This window comes from Theobroma umbraticum, unplaced genomic scaffold (assembly GCF_002168275.2).
Source record: "Theobroma umbraticum cultivar Fairchild unplaced genomic scaffold, ASM216827v3 scaffold_30.0, whole genome shotgun sequence".
NCBI classification, from domain to species: domain Eukaryota; kingdom Viridiplantae; phylum Streptophyta; class Magnoliopsida; order Malvales; family Malvaceae; genus Theobroma; species Theobroma umbraticum.
Genome location: NW_018397254.1, coordinates 2957655 through 2974548, shown reverse-complemented (window position 1 = coordinate 2974548; position 16894 = coordinate 2957655). Strand labels below are relative to the sequence as shown.

At 32.8% G+C, this 16894-nt stretch overlaps 1 protein-coding gene and 3 pseudogenes across 1 annotated transcript; all 4 read right to left on the bottom strand.

Annotated features, from left to right (window-relative positions):
- Positions 1-1096: 1096 nt before the first annotated feature.
- LOC110424191 (21 kDa protein pseudogene) lies at positions 1097-2056 on the bottom strand (annotated as a pseudogene).
- A 2802-nt stretch (positions 2057-4858) lies between these two features.
- Positions 4859-6519, bottom strand: LOC110424199 (21 kDa protein-like; annotated as a pseudogene).
- A 1792-nt stretch (positions 6520-8311) lies between these two features.
- LOC110424182 (21 kDa protein pseudogene) lies at positions 8312-8917 on the bottom strand (annotated as a pseudogene).
- Positions 8918-11249: 2332 nt separating this feature from the next.
- Positions 11250-14990, bottom strand: LOC110424140 (ent-kaurenoic acid oxidase 1-like). Its single transcript, XM_021438652.2, has 8 exons — positions 14724-14990; positions 12987-13464; positions 12638-12901; positions 12442-12531; positions 12257-12335; positions 12037-12143; positions 11798-11919; positions 11250-11588 (listed from the first exon to the last, which is right to left on the bottom strand). The coding sequence occupies exons 1-8, from the start codon at positions 14954-14956 to the stop codon at positions 11462-11464; spliced, it is 1500 nt and encodes a 499-aa protein (XP_021294327.1). The 5' UTR covers positions 14957-14990; the 3' UTR covers positions 11250-11461.
- Positions 14991-16894: the final 1904 nt, after the last annotated feature.

The following is a 16894-nucleotide window of genomic DNA, read 5'->3' as shown; positions in this document are numbered from 1 at the left end:
TTTTTTAAATAATCCCGCCAGACAATTTAAGGATTGATGATCCTCTTTTTATTTTTTGTTCTTTCTGGAAAAAGAAATGTGCTGGAAGTGTTTAGGTCAAGTTCGAATAACCCAAAGGAATTCAATCATTGAAAATTAAAGTTTGAAGTAGTAAGGACTTAACAACTGGTAAACACTGATGAAGATTAAAACCTTTATAAGCCAAATAAATCCTCTGTTTCGCTGATATTGAAAGAATGTGGCCTAGATTAAACACCAAAGTTTCATAATACCTAGTGGGGGTGATCTTCTAAGACGTACACGACTCTTGATCTCTTCTCTCCCCCTCGTGTTGTATGTTCCATGTTTGTCAATTTATCAAGAAAAAGACACAGCTGATTACCCTTCGCTCCCTAGCTGACAAAAAGGCACAGTTTCGCCGGGAGGCAGGTCGTTTTGGGCCTTCTTCTTGTGATAAGTAGGACCAATGGAAACAAGGTTGAGCATGAATCTCCAGTTCGATTACTGGAAGAATTTGTTACAATCAACTTCGGCTTGCACATGATTTTTTTCCCAGTTGTCTTGATCAGCTGGGAGCACGTGTTTGCATGAAAAGGGAAAAGTGCTAAAATTTTCCGGACAGACTAGATGGTATGAAACTCATCATGACAAAGCATTACAACAATGAACTCCGGCCTTGTATTTGGCGTGTACTTTCATTGTTATCTAAGCTTATCAATATCCACAGACAATTTTTGTGTTCATCTAACCAATGCAGAAGCTAAACAACTGGCAATAGTTGCGACAAAGAGTACTACAAGTCCTGAAAATACTATAGCAATGAAACAAGCACAAAGTTGGCAGTTTCTTTAAGCTAAAATAAAGCAAATAAAACCTTAATTAGCATTAAGCATTTAAGCATTAATAGCCAGAGTGTGACAGCTATCACAAGTACTCAAAACAAAGTATTTGACAGCAAAATACGAGAGAACCGTACACTAATTCAGTGTCAAACCAGCTGTCAATGTGAGTCACCATGTTTTAAGCTAGAAACATTGGAAGAAGGTAAACAGGCAAGGGCATAATCTAAGCAGTGTCATTTTCCTTTGTCCATATATTGTTTGCATAACATAGAATATATTTATTGATGCAAGACTGTAGTTACACCGTTTGCATTTTGACAGCTAAATAACCTTAAATAAATGTACAAACTTGCCATAGCTGTTAAATTGAACGCCATTATTCTCTGCTATATGTATCAGCCATGCTAATCGAACTCATACACCAAATCACTCGAGGAATTATTAATCCAAAAGCTAAACAATTCAGAAAGGAAATCTGAATATTATTACTGACCAGATATACAATTGCATAGGAAATGAATGGTACAAGTTTTTCAAGTGACAGGTTAATTTTTGGTGCCAGCATAGCGGTTGACAAAGGCCAGCGCAATGCTTGTCATGTGTGCAACTTTCTCAATTTGGCTTCTTACAGTGGCTTTGACATCTCCATCTGTGGCATTCTCAGAGAAGCCATCCATGCAGGTATCTTGGTCAGTCAAAGCTGCACTCACCCATGTTTCTATATCACTCATTCGGAAAGCAAAGCTTTTGCCTTCAATTTCATCCATTTCACCGATAGACCTTTTGAGTTCATCAACTGAATCGCTTATTTCTTCCACACAATCCTGAAGGGCTGCAGCCTCTCGGGGCTCCAAGTCCTGGCTTTTGCTGAGTTCTGTAAGGAATTTCGAAGCAGAAAGCGTGGTGTTAAGTGTCAAGGAGAGGGACTTGCTGGCTAATATTTTGGGGCTGGCTTGGATTTCACTTGCATAGCTAGAAAAGGTGGTGAAACACAAGTCAGGGTAGCTTGTGGCACCGCAAGAAGTTTTTATGAACTCTGTATCTGTTTCAGAGCTGAGAATTTTTCTAGATGCTATGCAAAAGTTTAGGTGAGTTGCAAACAGGATGCGGATGAGAATGGCTGCTATTGAAAAGTATGAACTTGCCATTTTTCTTCTCGCTTTCTCTCTCTCTCTTTCTGCAGAAAAGCTTGAGAGATTGATAATTATTGGCAAAGATAGGTCTCTTAATTTATAGAAAAAGCTCACGGCTGTGGTTCCCACAAAAAGAGCTCGAGAAAGGAAGCTAGCAATGAAGCCAATATATAATTTCAATTTAAGATGGGGCTAGAACAAAAACAATGTAGATATTGTATGTGGTGAGAAGTTTTTCCATTTAAAATCCATGACAAAAATATAAATATATTTCTTTTTTTCTCTTATCAACCAATTCACATTTCAAAGTCCCTTAATACATTAGTGTTAATTTATTTAAAAATGAATAGAGATTTTCCTTATTATAGAAGTATAAGCATGTTCCGTTTAGTTTTTTCTAACTTAAAATCTATTATGAAATTTTTATTAAAAATAATAAATTTTAAAATTAAGCTAAAATTATTTGATAAGTTGTTTGGTAAAATAAATTTACCATAACGAGTATTTATGTTATCTTCAATCGCTTAATAAATTAAAATAGAATAAGTTTATTTTGAGTTTATATACGATTTCAAATGTTAAAAATAAAAAAAATTTCTAAAAAAACGAATAATTCTCAAAGTTGTATAATAGTAATAGTATTAATTTTTTAGTGAAAAAAGGAGAAAACTTAGCTAAATGCAACTTTGAATTTTGAGTTTTTTTTTCTTTTAATCTTTATAAGAATAGAAAAATTTTAGATTTTGTTATTCTCTTATTAGGTTTTTTATTTTTTTCTAATAATCTTTGTAGAGAGAGATAGAAAAGAGGGAGATTATGATTTTGCATTGGATAAAGATGATGCCTAGAGAGAGAGAGAGAGAGAGGAGAGGGAGATTGATGGAAAGAAAAGAGTTTTTTTTGAAAAATTGGCATGTTTTTACAAGAAGAGAAGAAAAAGCTCCTTGTTGGAGTTTTTTTTTAACTTTTTTTTTAAATTTTATTCTTAAAAAAAGTTATTTTTTAAAAGTGTTTTTTTAAATCCTGTTTGATTTGATTTTTACTTTTAAAAAATAAATAAATTAAAAAAACACCAAGTCAAACAAACCTTTAATAATATTATTTTTCATCACCAAATATATAAAGGCGCTTGAATTTTGCTCAGTGACCTTAATAAAAAATATTAAGCATCCTATGATAAATTAAATTATATGAAGAGAAAAGCATTTTAACCACTAATCATGCTGTCAGTACTTATCAATTCAATTATGCTTGATAAAAAATTGTATGTTGAGAAAGAAAGATATTTTATGCTCATGGACCCTCACCTGATGAAGATTGAGATATTTTAGTAATGCTTTCTCAAGCATATTTTCATGGAGATAGTAAACGTGCGAAACTTTGTTTCCGCAACATGCTAGGAAAGCATACAATTATTATAATAATATATTTAAAAGAACAATGATAGCACAGTCGTATAATTTAATGAAGGTTAAAATTTTATTTTCTATGAAAAAGAGGATCAAAAGTTCTTTCTTAGAGGAATCTCATATGAAGGTAACGCCCCTTTTTGTTTGTGAAGAATGAGATTTCTTTTTGCGAGCAAGTTATTATTGTCCAAATACGGTAATTAGATTAATCAATTGTCCATATATAGATATATAGATTGATCAAACAACCGTTTTATAGATTAATTACCATATATAATGTTTTTCCCTTCTAAGAAAAAGAAAAGACTTAGGTAATTACATAGCCAAAAAAACCAAAAAGTTACAGTTCTTATTTCGGATAAAATTCGTGAAGAGGAAAGTCAAATAGTGACTGGCTAGCTAGGATCCATTCCTTATTTACTGCATCTTAAACAACAAGAGATCCCTTACATGGCGCACGGCACATGGAAGATAAGAAATTCCTTAGCAGAGGCACATGAAATTAAGGAATATAAAGCACATGACAAAATCAAAGTCCCTCAATTCTTACTTATCTTGTCGATCAGTTAAGGAGAAGGTCAATGGATCCAAAACAGGACAAGAAATTAATAAAAGAAAGGAATCTTCTGTGTGCTGACCTGTAAGACTCTCTCCCTCTTTTACTTTTTTTTTTTTTCTTTCTTCTGGTAGAAGGCTTGAATTAAAGTCGGGGCATGTGAGACAATGCTCTCCGACCACAATCTTAAATTAATGTTAATTTGCGGTAAGCTCGTTGACCTCACAAAGAAAGATCTCTTTGATCTCTCTCTCATGGACCTGTTACAACTGACGAGCAAGTTATGAAACTAGGCTCAACTTTTTGATTGTTTCAGTTATTCAGTTATTCTCGACTTGAGATTTTGACATATGGGCGACCAGGGTAAGTTCGCTGTCCTCCTGGCTACATCTAGATATCTTTATCAATTTAATCCCCAAACTTTATTAGGCTACTATGAGCTTATTTGTCTTGTCAACTTGCGTGTGGGAAACCTTTCAAATTTAGCGTCACGCTTCTTCCACTATCAATTCAAGCTCTCCATTCTCCTTTCATGTCTATGAAGTATGGTTATGAAGTCTCTTTCTAACCAAAATTTTATATTTTCTCTTTTAAATTTTCTGATCAACTTAATTCTTAGAGAATTTTGATCATAAAACCCTTTTGGCTACTTTATCGACCTTTTCTTTTTCTTATAGATTAGATTATGAGAATTTGTGAGTAAACACAGAAATTCTTAACTAATGCAGGAAACTTCTAATGAATTTTTTATTAAAAAATGAGTACAGCTGAGGGTATTTATACCCAATTCCTAATTTTCTAATAACAGTAATGAAAAGTCTTCAGTTTAGTTAATTCTTAACCAATTAATATTTACAGCCAAGTAAGAGTAAATTCAGTAAAATTAATTAATTAAAATAAATATCTATGTGTATTTGAAATCCTCAAGTCATATAGGAGGCATGGGAGGTCTTCCTTCACTCCATTTCGCTTCTGCAAAGCTTTCCGCCAACAGCACTGTGCCTTGATTTCATTCAACCAAACTTCTTTTAATCAATATTCATCTTCCCTTGCTGATGTAGATATTAATTTTCTTTTAAAATTAAATTGACTTTTGCATGATTAATGATTAGAATTGAATAATTATAAATTAGTAACAAAATGATGAAATGTATAATTGATATGAACCCAAGCCGCTAAGTCCAAAAAGCAAGTTGACAAAGGAAATAACTAGAATGCAAATCCCTAATCAGGGTGACAGGTTTAGTTACGACTAATTGTACGTGGCAGCATAGCGATTGACAAAAGCCGACGCAGTGCTTGTCATATGTATACAACTTTCACAATTTGTTTCCTCACAGTAGTTTTGACATTCCCATCTCGGCTTTCCCAGAGAAGCCATCCATGCATGTATCGTCGTCAGTCAAAAGCTGCGCTCACACATGTTTCTGTATCTAGGGATATGCAAATGGAAATCGAATTGAAAAATCGAATCGAAGTAAATTCAATTTTTTTAATTTAGTTAGTATAATTTTTAGATAGTTTGGTTATTAGAATTAATTTGATTCGGTTTCAATTAAAAAATTTTTAAATCAAAATAATCGAATTTGAATAACGGTATAATAAGGTTTTTTCATGAGAAATAAATTATAAATTATTGTTATTATTTTCATTCATACTTTTTAATTATTTATTATTTGTATGAGTATTCATCTTATTTATTTTAATTGTTTATCTTCATTTTTAATATTTTTATAATATTAATTTATAAAAAAATACAATGTAAATAAATATACACAAACAAAAAAAAAAGAAAATTTTCAAATTCAATCTTCGGAAATTAAACCAAATTAATTCAATTGCAATTAATTTAGTTATTTGTGAAATTCGATTCGATTTTAATTATTTTTAAATATAAATTCAATTGATTCAATTATTAAATATCTAAAACTGAATTAACCAAAATAACCTTTAGTATCACTTATTCGGAGGTCCTGCATCCGGATCCATTTCACCAATGGCCCTTTTCAGCTTAGCAAGTGATCCCTTTACTTCTTCCACGCAATCACGCATGGCTGCAGTCAATTTGCGCTTTTGCCCTTGGCTTTTGGAGAGTTCTACGATCGTTGTTGAAGTAGAACGTGTGGTGTCAAGCGTGACCGAGAGCGCGGTGCTGGCTTGGACTTTGGATGCATAGCGCTAGAGAAAGTGGTGAAACACAGGTCAGGGTAGGTCGTGGCACCGCATGAGGTTCTGATGAACTCGGTGTTTGTTTCAGTACTAAGGATTTTCCTAGCTGCTATGCATGAGTTTAGGAGAGTTGAAACATGAAACTGAATGAGGATGAGAAAAAGAGCTGCTATTGAAAAGTGTAAGCTTGCCATCTCTCTCTCCTTCTCTGTAGAATGAGTTTTAATCGATGATTTTATGGAAGAGAAAGATTTCAATTCATACCCAACAAAAAGAAATTAGATATCAATCTATAAACACCAAAGACGTCGACCGTGGTTCCAAAAGAAAGACCTAAGTTTAAGCATTTGATGAGTTATTTTCATCATTAAACATTTAAACTAAGTTTTATCTAAATTAATTTGGTCATTCAAAACAATATTGGGGAAAGTAGTTTATTTGAAGTTCTGCCAGCACATATATATATATATATATATCTTAATTAATTTAAGAAATTAATATAGTTTTGTCTATTTTTTAACTAATGTTTCATCCAAAAATACCTAAAAAACAGCTGGAAATGTGCTAATAGGCCCTATAGAACCATATTATGCAATATATGATAGTTAATTAAATATTTACGATTAACAGCATAGAATTTGGCAATTAAAATATGCCCAAAGGAATTTCTTTGTCAAAGACGAAAGCAAGATATATTCTATCCTCATGGACCCTCACCTAGACATTTACATGTTTGCCAATTCATTCTGCAGAGAAAACGTGCAAAACTTTGGTTGGTAACTGTCACTATAATTAATATAAACAATAATTATTAAGAGAAAAGTTAGCAATCAAAGAGAATAATGACAGATCAGACGCTTAATTCATAGTAATTGCGATCATTGTTGGACTATTATAAGTGAAGATAATGTTATTCAAAGAGGCTACAACTAGAAGAAGACAAGAATGATGGAGAAATGTCTTTAATTTGTTTATTTCAATTTCTTTTTCAAAACAATGTATATCATACTTAATTATTTCATTTTCCCACCACGTTGTCCTTTCTATTTAATTTTTTAAATATGAGTTTTTTTTTTTTTGTGTTGACACTGCAATCTCAAGGTAATGCTAGACCGGACCTCATCAATGAAAATTAGGTGTAGATGAGAATAGAGAAATACAAGATAAAAAGAGTATTTCAATATCGTGCAAAACTAAGACCAGAGTGATTGTAAACGGGTGATTACAAGTGATTACAATTAGGGACATTTCTTTGGTCTACATCTTGTTTGCCAAATATATAATATAAAAGATTAAACAATAATAGGTTGAGCTATCATTATCTATTTGAGTGGTGGAATTCTTATGTGATTGTATTATTATCTTCCTCCATAGTTTGATTTGATGTGCTACTACAAGTCTTTTATTTTTAACATTTAAGACTTGTTATTGGTATGCATGCTATATTGAGTTAATAAACTCATTTTTTTTAAAAAAAGTAAACATTAATGAAAGATGAAGAGTTTTACAATTCACTTAATTGAACCAATAATCAAAGTTCATACTTATGATTACTTGAACATTTTTTATGAAAATCTTATGTTTTTAATAATTAAATTTTAAAAAATTAGTATATATGTATGGAAAAAAAATACCTGACTATTTGAATAGTACAGGATTTTTTTATCATTTTAGCCAGTGAAATTGTAATACATATAGCACACATATGCTAAAGCTTTAAACAGTCACATTTTTTGTGAATAAATCATAAATCTTATTAATCTTCTCAGACGGTACAAAAAATATAAAGCATCTCAATTGAACAACACTGATCACTCGATCTGATATTGCCAAAAAGCAACAAAATTGAAGAAATTAAGCTGTTAACAGGTAAAGTGACTTGGCTTTGGTATTTCTCGTACATTTTGGTTTTACCCTGCAAGTGTCAAGCCCTGAACATTATTGTTATTATTATTAAAACTTCCCAGTTGTGTTTGATGAACTCAATTATTCACTCCCAAAAGTCATGCAAATTTAGCTCAAAAATCAATTTACTTGAGGAAAGATTATCAATCAGTCCATAAGCAAAAAGATTCCGAACAAGAATTTGCAAAATATTTGTCACCTATAGCCAGCAAAAAATATATGAATAGGAAATGGAATACAAACTATATATAAAACCAAAACCTCACTCAAGATGCATAACAGGTAAGCTATATATGATTAATGAGTGTCAGCAGCATAGCGGTTGACAAAAGCCAAGGCAATGCTCGCCATATGTGCAACCTTCACTACTTGTCTCCTCACAGTCTTGAAGTCTCGTTTCATGGCTTTCCTGGAGAGGCCACCCATGCAGGTATCATCATTAGTCAAAGCTGCACTCACCCACGTTTGTATATCACTCGTTCGACGATGAAAATTGTCGCCTCGTCGAGGAGGACTCATTGCATTAATAGAGTCTTTGAGCTCATCGACAGAGTCCCCTAGTTGTTCCACGCAATCACGCAGGGCTGCAGCCTCACTGCGCTTTAGGCCGCGGTGTTTGGAAAGATTTATAAATGCTTTCGTAGTAGAACGAGTGGTGTTAAATGCCACGGAGAGGGCAGTGGAGGCTAACAACCTGGGGCTACCTCGGATTCTGGTTGTATATCTAGAGAAGGTGGTGAAACACAAGTTTGGATAGAGAGTGGCACGGCAAGAGGTTCTGATAAATCGGGTGTTTCTTCCACTAGGATGAATTGGTGCAGCTGCTAAGCATAAGTTCAGATTAATAGTGAGCTGAATAAGGATGACAAGAGCAGTTATGGAAAAGTATGAACCAGCTGCCATCTTTCCCTTGGTGGAAGCTTGTTGAGGGACGTATCTCAATTTATAGAAAAAGATGGACCATGTGCCTGTGAAATGATTCCGCAAAAAGTGCTAGAAGTACTTTTGGGAATAACTGATAAAATATTACTCTTATTTTCTTCTTACGATCATATACAATGTTGTTGCCTACGAATTAATTTGTTTCTTTGTCTAAACGAAGACCTTAATTTTAGAAATTAGTTCATATGTATAAGTTTTTCATCAACAATTCAGGGAGAGAAAGGCTGGACCTGTGCTCATTGACCCCTATATAATTTATTGGACATGCGTTTTAAAATCAATCAATGACAGTTAGATAATGAAAACAACACGTAAACCGCTAACCAAACTGCAGGAGTTTGAAATAGAAAAGGTGATTTCCCTGCCTTAGAGTATTCTGTTCTGAAGCAAATTGGCGAAGAGAGAATGAACGTGCTTTCACAACATTATCCCTGTTGCCAACAACAACAACATAGTCAATGGCCTGCATATTCCGCTATAATCAAGATCTCTCACACCTAACAAGCTGATCAATCTAACCTCTGCGCAAGTTTCAATCCCCAAACAATACCAATACAACAAAAATCAAACCCAAGGCAAAAAATTATACTAGTACATTTAAGAATAACAATTAATTAAGAGAAGAATGAAATATCATAATGGTCATGCACTATAAACCAATGATTAAGGAAATTACTGAAGCTCATGTTTATCAATGTGAGGATGGGAAGAATTTATAGAAATCCTTATATTCTATGTCTTCTGATTTCTTTTTAGTTCAAAATTGAGATTTATGAATACATGTAGTGAACTAGTGATAGATATATCCAAGATTTCACAGATATCACAATCACTTCCTCTTTGACATCAAATGAAAAACCACCTAAATGAGCCATATGATTTCTTTTTAATCCATCAATTTGTTTTTTTTTTGTTCACTCTGTTTTTTTGTAATTTCTTGATTATTAATTATTAGGTATAATGTTAAAGAAGTTATTTAAACTTTTCAACAAAATTCAAATAAGACCTTATTCTTCTATTACATTCAATTAAACTCTTATACTTTTATTTTAAGTCAAATATGCTTTTAAGACTAGTGGTTAACTTAATAAAAAACCTACTTGTCATTTTACAGTGACATGGAAGGTGAAAAATACAAATATAATCATATAACCATGTCATGTGACACATAACATAAATTATTATTTTTAATTATTTAATTAACTAAATTATTTTATTCTATTATATTTTTAATTTTTGGATTATAATTGCTTAAAATTAATCTATTTTTTATTTGTTGCTTAAATAGTTTTTTAAAAAATTTCATTTTAAGGGATTTTGAGTTTTAGTTTATTTAATTGTTTAATTTACTAAATTAATTTTTATGTTATTATATAATTATTTAGAATTAATACATATTTATTTAATTTACCTACCAAATCAAACGGAAATCACATTTCATAAATCATATTGGTTCATTTTAATTTCATAATGTATCTCTACTTTTATTTCTTGCTTACTTTACCTAGCAAGCCATGCGAATCAATAAAAATTGGGCCGAATCTAGTGGGCATACCCACCAACAGCCCGCTCCCATTTCCTTCTCAAAGCCTAACCGTCATTTGCTCTCCCATTCGCCGCCAATCCTCTCTTTGAGGAACCTAAAATTTGTGGTTGAAGTTTTGGGTTCCAGTGTGGTTGGAACTTGGATGATGTTGTGAACTCTTGGATATTTTGTTGGTGAGTTTTTTAAATGTTTTGTACGCTCGCTCATGTGACTTTGTTGTGGGCATGCCTGAATTAATCCATGTTTAAGAATGGCAAACTCCTAACAGTTTGATAAATACTTGGGCTTTTGTAGTGTCATTGATGAATGCACTAGCAGTTTTTAGTTTAGTTTCCGCATTGCTGTATGGAGTTTCTGTTCAATGAATCATAAACCATATTACAGAGATTGTCGGCAACTAAGAGTAACTCTTTCTTCTGCAATGCTGCATTAACGGATGAATTTAACAAAGAAAACTGTGCTGAAATCAATCTTAGCTCGTGTTAGAGCAACATTAATCCTATACCAGTCTACAACTCTTTCTTTGGACGGTAATCTTGGTAAAATTTAGAGGCACAGATCGTAGCTTTAAGGGAGGCTTTCCGTGTTCCGAAAGAGTACTTACGTTAATAGGATCACAATAAATTTGCTGTTAATTTATGGAGGCTTGGACAGTACACTATAAGCTCACTTCCTACAACACTTGGTGATCCTTTGTGAGCTATAGATCAATAAAGTTGACTCTTGTTTTCATTTAATTTGGCACAAACACCACATTTTAGCCTTCAGAACTGATTTATAGATTGTGAAGCATTTCCAAACAATAGTATGCCATGAGTTCGATTACTATAAAGTTGATAAAGAAGCAATATTTCACCACCTGGTATTAGGTGGGTGAAATATTGCTCTAGCAATTATTTATTAATATTATCATAGGTAGTCTTTCAAAGAAGAAATGATCATCATAGGTACAACCCTATTTATATGTTCCATTTTTCTTCCTTTGGCAGAGACACCGGCTGTTTCTTGATTCTTGCCAAGCAGTTGTCTGCGGGCCTTGAATGCGGCAAATACCTAATTTTACTCTCGGGATTAAGCCGCTCCAGCCTGCGACACACCAGAACAAAGGAAAATATTACTACTTCATTCTTAGAGAAGCGTGCTGTAATCGAAGTTGTGCTTAAAGGCATTTCCAATCACCAAACTATGTGACTTCAGCGTTTTTCTTAGATATTCGTTGGTAAGTGTGATGATATGTGAAAACCGATAATCACATTACAAGTAAGATAAATAACCAACATTGCAAAATAACTTACTGATAGTTAAGGAGAAAATGATGAAGAAAAATAGCAATTTCAAGCTTGGCAAGATCATTTCCAGGGCACAATCTGCTTCCTGCTCCAAAGGGAAGGAAAGTCCCCGCTTTGGCAGCATAATCCTGGACAGGTTTTTAAATTTGTACAATTAATAAGTAATATGTTATGCTTATGGCTGATGCACGTACATATAGAGAAAAGCATTGGTTTAAGAAGAATGAAAGCGCTCTAAAACTTACATCCCAGCGAGAAGGATTAAATTCTTTTGGATTTGTATAAATCTCAGGATCCAAGTGAACACTTCTGAACCAGGTTAGAACTTTCCATCCCTTGGGAATGGTGTAACCTGCAACAAGATCAGTAATGTATGGTCTTGCAGCATATCATAAACTGACCTAAATTAAGAAATTCTATAATATTGTTGAGAAAAGAAAAAGGAATTCTAGAATATCAAATTACCGCTTATATTGACATCTGTTATTGCCTCGCGGAAGACCATCAGTGAGAATGATACCAAGCGGAGCGTCTCATCAATCACCTTCAGAAATCAAATTAACGAGTGAAAGGAAACGTTCTAAATTATACTCAACGTCGAACAATCTTGGCCCAAGCCGTAAAATTTACTAAATATAACAAAGAGGTACCTTAGAAAGATAATCCATTTCTCGAATATCCTTAAGCGATAAACCATTCTGTGTTGGTGGCCTTTTTTTAATGATCCTCTCCTGCTCCGCCTGTAACATTGTCAAGTCTAATGAAAAAACAGCAAACGAAAGTTCTAATAATACTCAAGAAAGTAAATTAACTAATAACAAGTTTACTACATCTAAATTATGTTACCTTTGCTTTCTCTAGAAATTCCGGGTGTCGCTGCAGGAAAATAGTGGCCCACATTATAGTATGACCAGAAGATTCATGGCCTGCATTCAGGTACATTAACATAATATCAATGATTTCCTCGTCATCCAAAGTTTCACCTTTCTCGTCTTTGACATCTATCAAGGCATCCAACATGTCTTTCTTCTTGGTTGAGTTATTCATCTTCTTCTGCTTTCTCCGCTTATTCACTATGGATTGAAACACTGCCACTAGGTTTTTCCGAGCCTGAAGGAAAGAAAATCCAGTTCTATCCCTGGTTAACGTACGATTACCATTTTCGCATGCAAGAAAAGAAGTAAGAAAATCTCACCTTGAGGGCTTTGTAGTAAGCAAATCCCGGGATATTGATTGCCATGGCTCTAACTCCATAGTTCAGTGTAGTGTACTCCCTTTCCAAGGCTTCCATTTCCTCTTCGCTTTCTGAGCTGAGGAAAATATACATTATTATCCTAAAAGTGAGCCTTCGGAGTTCCGTTAAGAATTCAATGTCTCCCATGTTGGACCATTTTTCCAAGGCAGATATCACATTCTCTTCAATGTATTGGATGTACAATGACAGTGCTTCATGGCCATTGACAGGAGCTGCAGTTAAACGGCGGAGACGCTTGTGTTCTTCATAAGAAATGCCAATAAATGATTTCTTTCCAATGAGCTCCACTGTGGCAGTAGGCCATCCAGGTTTAAATGCATCATCATCGTTCAACACTCTCTTACATGTTTCCGGCATTGTAACAATCACACTCGGGTTCCCAAACATGAAGGCCTTGTAGATTCCAATGTGTCCGAACCTGCGTTGTTTGTTCGATTAAACAGCAAAAGTTATTAGCACATTGGGAAATGAGCTCGTGCATCAATGAAGTTCTCATAAAAATGTACAGAAAAGCTAAAGTTTTTGAGAGTTGAGTATATATTTATAAAAAATAAAATACAAATTTATTTATTTATGTTTGATTATTCAGAAAAAATAAATATTTTATGAATCAGTTCATTACTTTATAGCATTATCAAAAGCATGTAAGTCCCTAAAGTTATTCCATATTGCACAGTTACTGTTAGCCTAGGGTGTTTTCCTTTATGACCGTGATAGCTATACACATATATGTTGGTTTGTAAATTGTAAGTGTTAAAGGGAGAGAGAAATGCTCAAAATTTACCAGCTCTCTGATCGAAAAGGAAGTTGTTTGTTTGCAAGCGAAAAAGGAAAACAGACGCTCTGTGTTTGTGTTTGCAAACGTACAACATATCAACGCCAAGTTATTGCAGAAAAACACAAGTCTAGGACAGTGAAGTAGACTGTGTTGATTTGCGGGTTTAGCAAATAGCAATAATAGTAGGCGACAAGAGAACCAACTGCCCCATTCCTTAGACTTGAAGTCGTGGGTCCAGAAACAAAGTTTTCGAGCTCAACTCACTTGGTGCCAAAAACATGTATTTGCGTTGAAAACTGAAAACAGAAAGTTGGCATAAGATTCGCTAAGATGAACGGTGGATGTTTGGAGCATTCCATCAGAGACTATGAAGCTGGCCTCGGTCATATCCTGGATGCTCCTCATGACACTAGCTACTATGCATCTAGGATAAATTGATCATGTTATACAGAGTACTAGTACTCCATTTAAATTGCCAAAGGCCAAAGCCAACGTTAAATCCATTAATAAATTCAACGTATTACTGTAATTAAAGAAAACACTAATGTGGCAGCAAAAATGACAAAAGAGGCCAGCCTCTCTCTCCCAATGGACTCAACCAAAGTATGAAACTTACTGCCATGAGATGACAAGCAGATACAAACAGTTGGCCGCTCCATTTTTAACCACTTCCCTACTTTAAACGATCCTCCACCCCAACAAACTCTATTTGGGTTTACCTTTCCCTGTCTAATCGACAATTTTTAGCTCGTGGGGATTGCTATTGCCAGAGAGACTAGAGTATAGAGATTGATATTCCTGATGTATATCAATACAGACATACACTTTTTTGGGGGCACATCAACTTGTATATAAATACCTATAGAAACTTGAAGGGAGAGAGCGGTGAGGGAAAGTACCTGGAAACGAAGGAACGGATGAAAGAATCAGGATCGTCGGACTTGAAGGCTCGCAGAAAAGACCACATGTTGCCAATAAAAGGCCAACCCAAATCCCCTGGCGGCAGAGAGTATTGCTTATCACCCAACTGGGATTCATACAGCCACCAATTCACTCTCTCCAGAACCCATTTTACAGACACCAAGCCAACCAATATTGCTAAGAGGACCATCCACATCGACCCCACCTCCATTACAGATGCTGCACAGCTTTAACCACCGATATTTGTGTATCAAACTTGAGACTTCTCTCAAGGATGTGAGTCTTTCTCTATCGTGCGTTCTCAATGGCTGTTAGAGCCACTATATATAATAGACTATCTCTGAAAGTGATAAAGAAGAAATTAAGGGCAGCATTTAGAGCATTTAAGGACAAAGACAGAGAGAAAGGAAAGCAAGATCAGAAACCAGACAAATGAAAGGCAAATGGGGAAAGCAAGCTGGAGTTGCATTAACTTTCTATATTAAAGGACCTAGGAAATAGAAAAAGACAGGAGGGGCTTGCCTGCGTTATTTGCTTCTTTTGTCGTTTCTATATTGGATTTGATTCTCTTTAAAGGCCTTCTCTCTGCTTACTAAACTACATTCAAAATGAATTGATTAATATATATTTGCTATTATTCAAAATTAATATACAAACATGCTACTATCATAGAATGAATTAATTAACATTTCTAATTATGCGTTTAAAATAAATACTATATGATACGATCATTCCTTCCCCTACATATTTGAGCAAAAATGCTTTCATTAGCATTACATAAAATTTTTGGAAAAGAAAACTTATTTCTTCATCATTTCTGCCTTCTTTAAAATGAAAATTACTTATTATGGAAGATGCCATGAATTAATCTCTACCAATACATGATATATATAGGTTGAAGTAATCTCTCACAAATTAATTTAATCTTTTCCTAAATTCTTTTCGTCATTTTTGAAAGTCAGAGTGTCAGGCCCGGTCCTTAGTAAGGTCACCTAAATAAAGACTTTAAATCCCAAATTTAAAAAAGCTCCATATTTTTATAATATAATATAATTAATTATATAAAAATTAAAATAATTAATAAAATATTTACTTATTCTCTAATGTCTAATAATATTTATTTTCTCTCACTCAACTAATCATATTAAAAACATGTAAAAGTCCAAACGAATTAACAAAATGACATATTTTCTCATTTTGCAAATTATATGTCTAATAAATTTCTATTTTTTATCACTTTCTAATTTTTATAATATTATTAATTTTCAACTATTTCTCTTATTTTCAATCAACTAAAGATAATATTTATTAAATATTTTCAACCGTTATGTTTTTCTCACCTATTTTTCTTATTCCAATCAACTAACGTAATATGTATTTAATATTTTCAATAGTTATTTTTTCCTATATATAAAACCAAATTTTTTTTCAATTTATAGTATCCACTTTTAAATTCTTCTTTACTCATTTATTTTTTCTTCCTTTAACTTCAATTTTATTCCAAAAAATACGTAAGAAATTTTTTACATTATAATCTTCATAAAGCAGTGAGCCTCATTTGCGGCTTATAATAAACATTCAATAATTAAGTATTATTGTTTTAATCTTTACATACTTTTTTACTTTAATTTAGAGTTTATATTATATTATTACATTGTTTTTATTTTATGTGATAGTTGATTTATTTGAATTAAAAATTTTGATTATTGATTTTATATTAGCTATTTATAAAATATAAGATAATTATAATAACTAAATATTTTTTATATTTATAATAAATATTTGAATATGTCAAATTGAAAATATGAATATGGTTATTCAAAGCTTGAAAATGAAAAATTGAAAGTTTAATAGAATCTCAAAAAGAGTACTTGATAAATTTTTTACAAGTAATAAAAATAATGAATAAAAAATTATTAAAGAAATATGAGAAGAATTTGATTATAAAAGTTTAATTAAAATTTTTTCATCTCCAAAAACTAAAAATATAAAATTTTAATAACTTTTTTTTCAATTTCAATAAAAGATACATTATTTGAATATTTTACTTTAAGTCTTTAAAATTATTGAGCCGTCTCTATAGAGTGTTCATTTCAAATAGGAGAAGAACGATTCCTATAAAAACATTAAACATGATAACTTGTCTCAT